General features: G+C 38.6%; 1 protein-coding gene across 3 annotated transcripts in view; it reads right to left on the reverse strand.

Annotated features, from left to right (window-relative positions):
* KIF13B (kinesin family member 13B) overlaps positions 1 to 14448 on the reverse strand; it is a 278821-nt gene that overhangs the window by 34396 nt on the left and 229977 nt on the right. For 2 of the 3 annotated variants that reach the window (XM_069075652.1, XM_069075655.1), the window contains 2 exons: positions 2796 to 2907; positions 813 to 946 (listed from right to left, as the gene is read on the reverse strand). The exons of the other annotated variant lie outside the window; for it this stretch is intronic. In XM_069075652.1, coding sequence (XP_068931753.1) covers positions 813 to 946; positions 2796 to 2907 — 246 coding nt within the window. The remainder of the gene's footprint in view (positions 1 to 812; positions 947 to 2795; positions 2908 to 14448) is intronic. 3 annotated transcript variants of the gene reach the window in all.

Below are 14448 nucleotides of genomic sequence, written 5' to 3' on the forward strand. Positions count from 1 at the left end.
GGAACTATTTCAACAACTGAACTTGCACTGTATGTGTTTTTTGAATGACTATAAATAAATCCTCATTTATCATTTTCTGCTGAGTTCACACCTATATAAGGTTAGAAATTGCATTTCTAACAGGGCCTGTCAACCTCTTTTGGACACAAGAAGCTTCTTCACTGATTAGAAAAGCCTTTTCACCTAGAAGACCAAATCTTCCTTCTCTCTGACACATCCATAGGATATGTATGGCGACATCCCTTGGTTGACTGGACTAAAGTCAGAATGACTAGGATAAATAGGTTTTTAGAGGACACAAATGAAACAGGTAGCCATTTGCAATAGTTAAATCAAAGGACAAGTAATGGGGGTGGGGGAGACACGGGACGACAGGACAACACAAGGATCGAGGGGAAGAGTGGTGGGGTGGGATCAGGTTGTTTGATATGAGGAATGAAATCAAGAATTAAAAATAGAATTACATTTTCCACTTGGCAATACGCAAACAACACTAAGTGCACTTCATAAATTCTACTATTGTTGCTCTAAGTGATATTACCATAAATCACATTAGTAGCACACTTGGCATTTTTTAAAAGCAAAAAGGATTGAGAGTATCAATAAGTTTAAACAGCTCTCTTATCTCTGAAGAGAGTGGATGGAAAATGATCACAGGCTTTCACTGTGACTAAAAGCCCAGTTCTAACTCCCCCAACCTTACCCGTCCCCATCCCTCTAACTGAAGCACCAGAAACAGAATTTAGCCAACAAGACATTAGAGAAATGCTCACTGTTACATTCTGGGTTTGTTTTATTTATTTATTTTTTACCTGCTGTGCAAGAGGAGATGGCTGTCTGCCCTTTTTCTCATCTCGGACAGGAAAGAGGGACTTAAGCAGCTTTGGCATCTGTGGCACAAAGGATTTTACTGGATTCAAGTAGGAGGCTGCTAAGCCACCAAGTCCTGTCAACAATATTAAAAACGGGGGGGAAAAAAAAGAAAAAACAAAACCAATTACACAAGCATTTTGTCTCCACAAGATTTTGCCAAGTACCATTTGTGATTGGTCTAATAACATAACCTCAGAAAGGTTATCACTAAAAGATGACTTTGAAAAAAAAAACCCACAGTAGAATATGTATGACAACAATCTTATTTTCAAATGCCACCGTATTCCCTTTTCCTTGGCAGATGCTGTCTAGATACTCTAAACAGGCCCTAATTCCTGATGTTTCTAAGATGCCCCAAGGGGTCCCCCTCCTGATATGTCTTATCTCTAAAACTGAGCAAATGTTATTCTAGTCCAAGAAGAAGTGCTTTCTTCCCCCTCAAATAATAGGATTTCTATGGTGCTTGTAAGGTGTACTGCTTCTAATAAAGTTCCAGTGGCAGGTTCATTTACACTTTAAACAAAGAGATGTATTTCACTCATTTGTGAAGCATGACATTAACCTTCAATGGTTTTTCAATAGTGAAAAGGGTGGTTCTGGGTCATCCACATACTAGCACGTGATATTTCTGATGCCTGGGAAGTTGGGTACATCTATGGCTACCAAAAAGTGGTGGCTATGAGCATGTGTGTGTGTAACTGACTCACTCAAACACACAAGATCTGACATTTTCCCCACTACTATTTGAAAGAGAAAAGTCAGTTCATCAATCCATGGAAAAACAGGGACTCAAACCCACATAGCTTACTTTGTCCTCTATTTCTCTTTAATTTATTAAGTGTCTCTTAGCCAACAAACACACAAACCAGGTCATCCAAAGCTATGGAGACCTAGGTGCATTCTCAGCTCTCCTCCCAGCTGCCTTGTATTCCAGCTGTAGGGTCAGATAACTGGGGCCTGGATGCTAAATGACACACCCAAGACCACACAAATTAGTTCATGATGGGAGACAATAACCAATGGGAAGACAGTTATTCAGCTTCTGATCTTAATGCAGTCAACTTCTTAAAAATTTTCTTCAATTACTCTCTTCCATAAAATATATCCTCTGGTGGTCCCCTTCTTATGCCTTTATGATTCTCATCTTTCCTGAAACCTCAGGACAGGGCCATAAAACATGTCCTTCACTATAAATCAACATCATAATGGTGCTTTTATATAAAAATATATGTGTGTGTATATCCCTATATCACTAGGAGAATTAATTTAGACAGAAGACTACTAATATTTCTGAATAAATGTTAAAATACTTGTCCTTGTGGATTTAACAAAAGAAGGGTCAATCTAGACTTTCTGACTATAGGAATGGAGTCAATGCAGATCTTGTTGTAGTTCACATAGCACTTTATTTTGCACCTAATAAAGTTATCATGTAATATTATTCTTACATTTAAGTATACATTTGAATTCTCCTGACAGACTGTAAACTCTGTGAGGGCAAGGACTCTAATCTAAACTTTATACATAATGACAATAAGCTAATATTTTTTTTTTTAAGCAATCAGGGTTAAGTAACTTGCTCAAGGTTACACGGCCAGTTATTTCTGGGTGTGGTGCTGAGTGTCTGAGCCTGGGATTCGATCTCCAGGTCGTCCCAACACTGGAGCCGGTGCTCTTACTCGCTGAGCCACCTGGCCGCCCCGATAAGCTAATATTTTTGCTTTCAATATCAACTTCAGTGCTCTGTACAGAGAAAGTATTAAAAAAAAAAAGGTTTTGGGAAGGAAGGGAAGGAAGGAGAGAGGAAGAGGAGACAGTGAGAAAGGGACAAACTAACCACAACCATCTAACTCCCTGGATGGCAGTCCACGATCCAAGCCATCCTTAAGCATAGTGATCAAGAAAGGAAAAATGGCAATCACCTGGTTCAGGGGAATGGTTATCCTGGGGACAACCAGAAAGAGATGGACGAGCTGGAGTCATCCCTCTGGAATGCTCTGATTGGGAAACATCTTGTTGACTTTCCCACCGACCCTAAGAAGGATAAAATCATAGTTTTTTTCAAAGGTTCTTTATGCAAAGATAGAACTGGATTCATAAAACACTACCAAAGACCTAAAATAAAAATACTTGGCCCCACACCACCCAAAAACCTGACAATTACTTTTTAAAAATCCAACTCTCTGACTCAATTTTATATTATTTTAGAGAATATCATTACACATAGTGATAGAAGTATTTCGTATTTGTTTTATAGCTATAGTTTGAAATAAGCTCATCTTTTTGTTGTCTGACATACAACTTTCTAACAAACTGCAGAGAAATACCCCTCTTTTGTGAAAGGAAGCAATGTACCCTGGCAGAGAGAAAGATGGTCTTGGAGTCAGGAAAATGTGAGTTCAAGTCCTCTGCCTCATACTGGCTTGTAGGACTGTGGGCAGGTCATTTCCCTCTCAGTGCCACTAACAGTTCTCTAAGACTTAATTGTAGAGCAGGCTCTCATCGGCAGTAGCAGTATCCTACACTGAGGAAACCAGAGGTCTCATCTAATAAAGAAAAACTAAATACAATCTGCCACCACCCAGAAAAATTCTTCCCTATTTCTTTGGCTCCATGGACCTTGCTGAGGTCACTTATACTTGTTTGCTCAGACACTATTGGTCTTCCTCTTCTTTCTTCCTTATTCTACCTCGAAAATTGGATATTAGGACCAGCGAAGCCTCCATTGTCTGCAGGGATGTCACCAATAAAATTAAATTTCCAAAGACCTATTCTTCTTCCTGTTCATCTACATAGCCTTCTCTCACACTAATTTTAAGAGTGTGGGGGCTACTGCCACAAATTTAAACTGCTTGAAATGTATTGCGGAATGAAAAGGATTTGGAGGCAATAGATTAAATGAATCATTTTTTTCCTTCCACAATAAAAGGTAAATAATTCAAAAATAATTCTCACAAATGGTGAATTAACAGACTTATGTTAGTAATGTTAAGTGTACTTTTAGCAGCATTTTAACAAATTTTTCGAAAAGGATCTTATGAGCTGAAGGGATCTGTGAGGTCATCTAGTAAAATACCTTTATTTTAGATATGGTTTAGACTCAGAGCAGTTAGTTTGAAGTCTGCTTCAAGTGTCTCCTTCAGTGGTAAGAATTAATGAGAAATCATTACAAGATAAGAGTATGATTCCAGGCAAGCTGAAGAGATTATGGTACTGTCTTAAACAATGCTTCTGATGAAAAAGTACTGCTAATTCTCACAATACCCTTAGGTAAGAACATATTCATTTAATAAGTAAACAGAGCACAACAAACCAATACCAATGTTGTAGGAAAAGAATCTCAAAGTCACTCCTACAATACAAAGCTCTTCTAAATTCATTTTTCACTACTGTTTCATAGATCTGCATTTTTGTTTCAATTGGCACTTCATGGGTACATAACCACATCAATAAATGTGGGATTTTCAAACTACTAATGGACTCAGAAGCAACTGTACAGTGCCCCCAAAGGGTAAGAAGTGAAAAACTTCTTGAAGGTCTGACACCTGGAATGAAAACCTATCTGCTCTTAGTTGTGACTCAAGTGCTGATCTTAAAATCATTAAGGTCTAAGTGATTTGCGTTCTGTTTACTTCAGAGAATGCCACATTTCCCTATGCACTTTCTAAGCAATGCATTCAGGGCTTAATATAGGTATGAAAGTAGCAACTAACAAAGAACTGTAATATTCAAGTGTACCAAGGAAAAAAACATACAAAAATAACTGTAGATATAGCTATGAAATTCATATTAAATATTTATGTTCTACATAAACAATAAACCCACGTCACAAAAGTCCCTAGAAAGGGACTTGATTGCCAAAGAACTTCAAAGGGACATGTTAGTGATCCTCTCTGACAATAATCTGCCCATCTAGGGCAATGCTTGACATGGCAGTCTTCACTAAAAAGTGAGTTACCAATGAGCGCTCTGGCTTACTTGATCATGACTCATTTTTCTCCCTCAATTTCTATTTCTCACCCCACACTTCAGGTCCTTCATCCTCAAGAATCAACCACCTATAACAAATAACCCCTGTTTTTCACAAAATATTTGTACTCTTTTATGACATGGGAGTAGTCATTATGGTCTAGATCATACATTCTTTTTAAAAAATAATAATATTTCATTTTCCAATTACATGTAAATCAGTTTTCTGACATTTGTTGTTTTTTTAAAAATGTTGACATCCTAATCCTCTCCCTCACTCCTCCTTCTCCCCTGTCCCTGAGGCAGTAAGCAATTTGATATAGGTTATATGTGTGAACTTATGCAAAACATTATTTCCATATTAGTCACATTGTGAAAGAAAACAGAGACCAAAAAACAAATACAAAAAACCAACCCCCCATTAAAAGAAAAGTAAAAAGAGGATCCTTTAATTTGTATTCAGCCTCCATCAATTATTTCTCTGGAGGTAGACAGCATTTATCATCATGAGTCCTCCAGCATTGTCTTGGATCTTTGTGTTGTTGAGAATAGCTAAGTCATTCACAGCTGATCATCAAACAGTATTGCTGTTATTTTGTATAATGTTCTAGATCAGGGGTTTTTAACATAGAACCACCACACACTCCATGGGGTCCATGGATAGCCTTATTTCTACTAAGTTCTGGCTTCCTTTCACATCCTACAGGTTCTGCTTTATGCATTTAACAACATGATTCTGAGGATTCCAAAGGCTTCTGCAGACTGACTGCCAAAGGGGTCCATGACACCAAAAAACGTCTAAAGGAAAGAGCAGGAGACGGACAGTCTGGAAATGGAAGTTCTAAGTCTTCTGAAACTAACTACCGGTGTGGCCTAGAGGAAAAGGAAGCTATATCTAGGTGTAGAGGTACCTGGGTCAGGAAAGACCTGGATTCAAACCCGGTCTCAGACACTTGCTAGCTTTGTGACCATCAGCAAGTCAGTTAATCTCTGTGTTGGTTTCCTCAACCATAAAATGGGGATAATAGCCTACCTCACAGGATTGTTGTAAGGATCAAATGAGATAGTATTCATAAATAGCAGATGCTAGATAAATGTTTATTCCTTTTTCTTCCTTCCCCTTCAGTGTCCTAAACTGAAAAATGTTAATAATGTGTTAGAATTGAAGAATATTTTGTAGCTTATAAAATCTTCTACATCCGTCCTTTAACTTGATCCTCACACTGGTCTGATAACACTGGCCAAGTATCATATCTCTGTAATACAGATTAATAAACTAAAGGCCAGAAGGGTTAAATGACTTGTCCAACCGGTTAGAGGCAGGGCTTGGATAAGAACAAAGGTTTCCTGAACCCCATATTATTGTTCTTCAGGATCTTTGTTACTGGTGGATTTATTATAATGTGTGGGGTAATCTGAATATTTAAAGTGTGGATTTATAAGAAAGCTTATTAGTCACAGGGAACAGAAAGTGTGCAAAAAATAGTTCAAAGATGTCTGGTTTCTTCATCTTTTCACAGGCAATATATTGTGTGTGTGTGTGTGTGTGTGTGTGTGTGTGTGCGCGCGCGCTTGTACACACACCCTGTTTATATACAATGGACACCAAACCCTCAATCAGAGAAATTTCATACAAAGTTTTCCCCCCATTCTACTACTTTTCTTCTTATTCTAAATGTACTAATTTTGCCTGTGCAGAAGCTCTTCAGATTTTGGATAATCAGTTACCTATTTTACTTTTGTAATTACCTGTATCTCTTTTTTGGTTAAAAATAGATTTCTGAATCCGGTCATTTGTTTTCCATTTTATTAAATCCTGAGTTGCTGGGTGCACTGTTCCTCATTATCCCTTGTCTAACCTGTTGCACTGACCTCTCTCTTTTTTAACTAATATCGGATGGCTTTGGATAAACCAATTCAAATTTAGATAAACAAGTTGCAGTTTGGACTATAGCAGCACTTTATAAGCAGTCACATAGCCTGTCTCCCAACCTGCCTACCAACTATCTTAGGAATGATTAGGATCTTAGATCTAGCATCAGAAGAGTTTTCTTCAAAAGGATTCTCCATGAGAGTCTCACACCAAATACCTTGGAAATGGAGTTCTTCAGCATCTTCCCCACATTAGTCTGTCTTTCCAACATCTCTACACAGCATCTCAGTGGCTTCCTTTTTCTCCATGGCTACCATACTGGTTCAAGTCCTTATCATCTCTAACTTAGCTTCTTAACTCCTGCCCTCAGGATTCCACACCTCTGCACCAAGTAACCTGTCAGTCCTCTATGGACTTGTTCCAAAGAATTCAGTGGACTCCTATTACCCAGAAGGTACCCTCATGCCTGGTTTAAACATACTCTTCACAGCCTGGCTTCAATGTACCTTGTGGGCCTTATTCCACATTATTCTTTATAATGACCTACCTAGCTATACCTTGACCAGCCTGCCCTTTCCCACCTATGTGCAGCAGACCAAGCTGTTCTTCCTGCCTCAAAAGCACTCCTTCCCTTCCCATCCCTCTTTATTTTTGTCAAAAGCTTTCTCTTTCTGCAAGGTTCAATTCAGTGTAATTTCCTTAATGGAGACTTCTCTAACCTTCTTGTTGATCATTCTCTTCCCAATTCTGCCTGACATACTTCCTATCTATCACTGCCACAATCACAATGTGCACAAGGGCACATCCTGCATCCCCTTGGTACAGGATAGTAAGCATTCTGAGGATAAGGATGGTGTAATTTTTCATCTTATCCCCCAGATTGTAGGTGCTTCCCAAATGCTGGCTGAATTTACTGTGGAATTGTTATTTTCCCAGGCCTTCAATAAAACATCAAAAATCCAGTCTCCCCAAGTACAAAAGCTGCAGAGATGTCTCTTCTCTGTAAGTTCTGCTCATGCAATCTAAACCTACACTTCCCAAACTATTTATTACATGAAACCCAAAGACTAGGGTTAAAATCTTTGTGTTATCTTCCCATTAAATAAGAATATATTACACATAAATATATCTTCACTTATACACACACACTAGATATATAGTTTTACAGAAAGCAATATGACACATAAATATTTTTATAGGTTAACAAATTTTTTCTTTAAAAGGTAATGCTAATTTATTTTATTTTGTTCCGAAATTTTCCCAATTGTCCTTTAATCCAGGGATATGTTTAACCTCTGAAATTCTTGGATCAGCATTTGTGGTTGTCATCAATATATTTGAAAACACAAATTGTTCTGTACCCAAATTAGTTATGAAACCCTGTTCTAATATATTTCCTTGCTCCTTATTTCTCCTCCTTATGGGCACCTTGGAATATATTTTATCTGTGAATTAAATTCCAAATGGATTACTAATGGTCCCTCTATCCATCCTCTCAAGTCTCAGGGAATTTGTTTGGAGGGGAGAGAGAGGTAAAGGTAGAGGGGGAAGGTGGCTTCTACCCCAACAAAGAAAGTCTTTGCAGCAACTGCTAGCGATACTGCAATCTCCAGTCTTAAAGAGTTGTCCAGAGCAAGGAAAGGCAAACTAACTTGTTCAGGGTCACACAGCCAGGATATGTGAATGGTGAAACTGACTCTGAGACCAGGTCTTTATCCATTGTAAATCACAGCACATGTTTATATAGTGTTCTGTGGATTAACAGGCATTATAATAGAGTATGGGAACTGGAGTCATAGGATCAAAGATTTAGGGTATTAAGATATCAAATTCAAAACTCCTATTTTACAGATGAGGAACCTAAGGCCCAGAGAAATGTGCCCATTTTATTCTAACTTAGAATGTGTCTGTGGCAGGATTTAAATTCAGGTCTTCCTGACTCCAAGTCCTGAGTTCAAGTCACTACAATACACAGCGTGGTTCCAACAATTACTAGTCATATAACTAAGAGCAAGTTTCTTAGACTTAATGAGCCTCAGTTACTGTCCATCTATATAAAATGGACATGATACTTGTTCTATCTGGTGCACAAGTTTGATGTGGGGAAACTATTCAATAAATCTTAAAGCAATAAATGTGATTTATTATCATTGGACAATGAGTTCTGGGCTCCTCCTATATCACTACCATGAATCTTTCCTAAAGAAAGAAGCTGTGTTCAACCCCAGAAGAGGTTTTGTTGAACTTCATTAGACAATTAACATACACACACTAATGTGTGTACAAAATGTAAGTAAAATGGCTATCTCCCTTCAGTGAAGAAGTCCGGAGCCTGTCTACCCGTACCTAGGACAGATGCTGCTAACTCTCTTCACTACTTAAAGGACTCCTGTCTAACAATAGCAACATAATTACCAGGATTCCTGCTGCCAGGCCTAAATATCCCATGAACTCCCAGAATTTCATTTTTAACCTAAGCACCCTCAATACTCTATAGTTCTGACAGTACTTTGAGGGTAGTAGAATCACATACATCTGTTAATCTAGCACAGAGATCATCACTGAAAAACTCCATCCTCCCCTCTCTCCCCCCGGCCAAGCCAGGAGTCTGGTTTCTTTACAAACTCCCTCACCCACTCCCAACATTTCCCATCCTCCCCTGCATAGTCAATATCTTGCACACTTGACCAGTTGCTCAAGGAATACTTGTTGAATTACTGAATCACAAGTTCCTAGAAAATTATCACCAGGACTAAGGAAATGGAATTTAGGTCAACAAGTTATACAAGACATACACTGTAGTAAGTGCCCATAAATACTTAGGGAACCCATTAACTCTAAAATGCTCCATGGTAGGATAGGTCATGCTGCTATGAATCACACTTTGATTTACACAATTTAATGTTATATTAATGTGGCTTTTTTACATTTATATCTAATTATTTGTCTGGGAAACTACAGTTTTGTGTATTCTGAGTTACTACAGAGAAATGATTGAATGCTAAGGTCAATGGTCGTCTGAGCCTCCCAAGGGAAAAAAAGATTCACGCTTGGTATATATGCAGTGTCAAGCTGATACAAGGTTGTTTCTAAGACATCTCACTTAATTTTGGAATAGATTTATTTTTATATCCTAGATTTTTCCTTCTTGGCTGGCAGCTGACACTGTGTCCCTTAGGAAGGAAACTAAGTAGCTGATTTAGAGTCCACACCATTGCTGCTTGGGATATAATCATCCAGGGACGAATAGTACAGGTATCACCTTTTCTCCAAAGCACATTCAAGGCTCCACTAACTTCCCAGCTCATTTTTCCCCAGTTGGCAGCACTCTAACCACCCCCACCCATGCCCCAATAATGACACTAGCAGACTTGAAGAAGAACAATAGCTCTTAATGTCTCATCTCTCCAAATCTTTGAAAAGGGAACACTGGAAAAGAAATATAGAGAGTTCTGATAATCTTACCCTATCTGTAACCCTGCCCATAATGACAAATAGCAGAATGTTGTCATTTCTATCAGACTACCTTAGCAGTCCTCTTAACCTTGAGGAAACTGACATGCCAACTGTGTGCAGCAGTTATCATCCAAGAAAGCGGATGTCTTGATCTCTCAAATGTCTGGAATAGAATGGAATTTTGTTTCAGAGGGAAGAATAACAACCAAAAAAATGGAATGATAAAAAAAAAAATGGAACAGTACTCACTAACTCAACATCAAAAAAATGCTTCTTTATCTCTAGACAAAAGTTTCAGGTATCTAGAAACATTATGCTGTATGACCTAATAATTTCTTTTTCACCTCATCAACCTTTCTGATTCATAGCCCCAAGTGTTTAAAGTGAAGCCTGTGTATTCAGAGTCTAATCACATACAATTCACATCACCTCCAGAAAACACTGATTCTCTTTTTAACCAACATCACATACTATGCTATCAATTCAATGCCACAGACAAGCGTCTACTCTGTGCAAGGCATTGTACTAACAGAGGCATTGTTGCTAACAGAGAAACAAAGACTTATAATTCTTGATACCTGCTCTCCAGGAGCTTACAATCCAATAGGGGAGCTAAGACATATACTAGAATTAAAGAACTATTTAAACCCAGGATCTCAGATTTGGAAAGTACATCAGAGGCAACAGTATGCTGGTAAATGTTTAGCAATCAGCTCTCTGAAGAAAAGAAAAAAAAAATGTGCATGTGACACACTTGCTTTAATATGCATTATTCACATTTTCTCTCAAAGTTGCTTAAGTCTAGACAATCAAAGGCACCAGACAATAAACTCAGCCTTAATTCACAGCCTTTCCTGATTTCTAAGGTGTAAATATTATCACCAGGCAGTGTGAGCTGGCTTCAGCACACTCCTACCCAAAGGTCATCCCGGCCAAGTCAAAGCCTGATTTATACCACACCCAAAAAATTTGAAGATCTCTAGTGACATTGAACTCACATCCTTCTTTGTCACTTAATCCTTGTTAGGGAATATTTCCTAACATCAAGCCTAAAATTTGTTTTTTGGCTTTTGCACAAACCCTTCCCACCTATCCCACCCCTTTATCAGTTTTGCCACATATGACTCTGTACAAATATGTGCTACAGAAACCACTTAGAAGACTGCTTGGTGGACCACTGAAATATTCTAAGTGAGAGGTGGAAAAGCCCTGGACTAGGATGGTGCTGGCAAGAATGGAAATGAAAGAAGTCTTGCAGAGTCTAGAACAGGAGCCTGAATCCAGACTTCACAGAACAAATCCCCTTAATAAAAGATTTGTTCTGATGGGGCGGCCAGGTGGCTCAGCGAGTAAGAGCACCGGCTCCAGTGTTGGGATGACCTAGGAATCAAATCCGGGCTCAGATACTTAGCACCACACCCAGAAATAACTGGCTGTGTAACCTTGAGCAAGTTACCTAGAAGGCCATGTGTGGCCTCGAGGTTGTAGGCTCCCCACCTCTGGACTAAAGCTTAGAAAATCCAAGTCAAAAGGACTTGGTGCTGGTACCCAAGCATCTGCTGTCCTACAGGAATGTCTTGTTGACCTAGCAGACTGGTCACTGTGGAGGTGTAGAAAAGTAAGTCTTTTAAGTCCTTTTAATGTTGACATTGTACTCTTCACCAGGATTAGTAAAGTAGATTTTATTGCATTCTATGATTTGTGAGTGCTTTGCTGGATTTTAACCCTCAGCTTTAGTGACTGGATTAGCACAGGTCAACCCAGAATAATGAGAAAAAAAATGCTAACAGAAGCATTCCTGGGTGACATTTTCCAGCAGTTTCAGGAGAGTGGTAGTTGTGGAAGCTAGACTGAAAGGAACTAAAGAGAGAATGGACAGGGAGAAAAAATTACTCATTCTAGATGTGGAGCAAAGTAGAGAATCCCAAGTCTTGAAAGAGTCATGGGGCTGAGCAAAGGAATGCTCATAGTTTTTAAAGGACAACTGAGATCTCAGAACAAGAAAGGGAAGAGGGGAGGAAGGGGTGGGGGGGAAATAAATTGAAGACCACAAGAAGAAAGGGATGACTCAAGTCAAAATATAAGAGCTAGAAGGCAAAGCACCTCTTCTTCTAAGAGGAAAAAGAAACCCGAAGGGAGTAAAATTATCTTTCTATTTTGTGGGTACCAATGCAGCAAAGAAACTGCTTACCTGTTACCCTCCTAATTGATCCATTTCTTCTTCCAGTCACAGCTATCTGGGGCTGTCTTTTATGCCATTTATCATAAGCAATCATCATTGCTAACAACACACTACAAAAAGATACAGCCTACTTACCCATGATGAGTCCTTGCATTGCCCTTTGGCTCAATTTCATTTTTAGTTTTTATACAATAAGAATCCTGGTTCCAGGATCCATAATCAAAGAAGAGAGTACTGATGCCAGCTGAAGCCAATGAGAATTATGGATGTTAAAAAGACTGAGCAACATGTACCTTGGAGCCACAGAAACCATGGGGCAATTTACTAAATGTGATTTAATCTGATGCCCTCCTAGACAATTCAGATCTCTGATCACTTCGTATGCAGGATCTATGTAAGACATGGACTAATTTGGCTGGAAATGCAGAGGAACTACTGTTTTTGCTTTTTGGGGAGGAAGCGGAACAGAAATGGAAGAGGTCAAATCAAATGACCTTGATCTCAGTAATGGAAGAGTAAAAGTAATCTGCTAGAGTTCTTAGAAGGTTGGATAGTGGGAAAGGTTTTGAATAGCTTCTTGTGAAGCTTGCCCTTAGTGGCCTTTTCTATTGCTAAGGTTTAAAAAAGGAAAAAAAAAAGAAGGAAAAATCTCAGGTAAAAATTCCTTTATTTGACAAACTTGGAAAATGAATACTTATCTGCTTTTTTTTTACCTCTGAGCTTGGTAATGTCATTCAGTTTTCAAAGTGAAAGACTACCATTTTATGCTTACTACCCTAATCTGAAATCTAGGCTCTGATGTCATATTCCTCCTATATTAAAACTGAGTAATAAACATGCTGGGGACAAGAGGGGAAGAGAAATCGGGCTGGTTGTTTTGCCATGGCTGAACTGGTTTTAGTAAGCTATTCAGGAGTTGCCTACTCCAATTCAATTTAATTCAGCAAATAACAGAACGCCTTTCACTATGAGATATAAAGAATAAGGTAATGCTAGGGGTCAGGAAAAGAGGAAAAAGTGGATTCTAGACATTCTAGCACTAGAAGAATCCCCAAATTCTACAGTATCCAATCATCATAAAAATGGAGAAGACTAGGGGAGGATGAGAGTTGAGGGAATGAGATCAGGAGTCTCAGGAAAAGAAATGTGATATAGTGAAAACAATATTGGATTTCGCATGGAGTCTTGGGTACAGTTTTGTAGCTGACTACTTATATGACCTTGGGCAGGTCACTTTCCCTTGTAGAGCTTGAAATTACATCATCAAGAAAATAAGGAGGGGTGGACAGGGTTATCTCAAAGGCCCTCCTGAATATTAAATCTTAAGACCTGCTATCAGCAGACACACAGGGAACTCATTCTATTTTCATACTCCATTTAGTGGGAGACAAATGGAGATTGGAAACTAAATTATGCTGGACTGGGGAGATTGGGCCCGAAAAACTAGTCTTAATATCCTAATTCTGGCACTGGTAACCTATGATGCCACACCAAGACAAAGACAGATTTTTGCTGTCATACATAACCTCAACATTTCAACCAATTATAACTCCTATATCAAAAGGCTGTTTATCTCAGTTGAATGCTGGTCTGATTAAAAGAATAAAGGAACTAACATCAAGGGAACTGAGTGATTGGGGAAAGAGGATGTTGCACTTCTAAAAGGCAAATTTGTTAATACAAATCAATCTGTCTGTTCCAACCTACTTCAAAGCTTAGATAAGAAACCCTTTCCCCCAATCTATCAGAGACTAGGCAGCAAGCTCAGATAACAAGCTCTCTCTTTATCTTCTTATTAGTCCATCAGAGACAAGGCATTTTGGTAGTAAAAAACTTGGGAGTCAAGAAAACCTGAGTTCAAATCCAGGCTCAGATATTATGGGTCACTAAGCTTCTCTTTATCTCAAGTTACTCATGGATAATGTTAATAATAACACCTGCCTCAAAGAGATGTTATGAATCAAACAGGATAACTTGTCAAGTGTTTTGTAAACCTTAAGCATTATATAAATGTTAGCTAACAGTGTTGTTATTAAAAACAAAAACATCTACTTGTTTGGGAGAATGTAGACCACTAATACTGCTCTGGCCTTAA

Source organism: Petaurus breviceps, unplaced genomic scaffold, assembly GCF_028583685.1.
Source record: "Petaurus breviceps papuanus isolate PSGF00001 unplaced genomic scaffold, PetGlider_PUasm1.0 90919, whole genome shotgun sequence".
In the NCBI taxonomy this organism is placed as follows: Eukaryota; Metazoa; Chordata; class Mammalia; order Diprotodontia; family Petauridae; genus Petaurus; species Petaurus breviceps.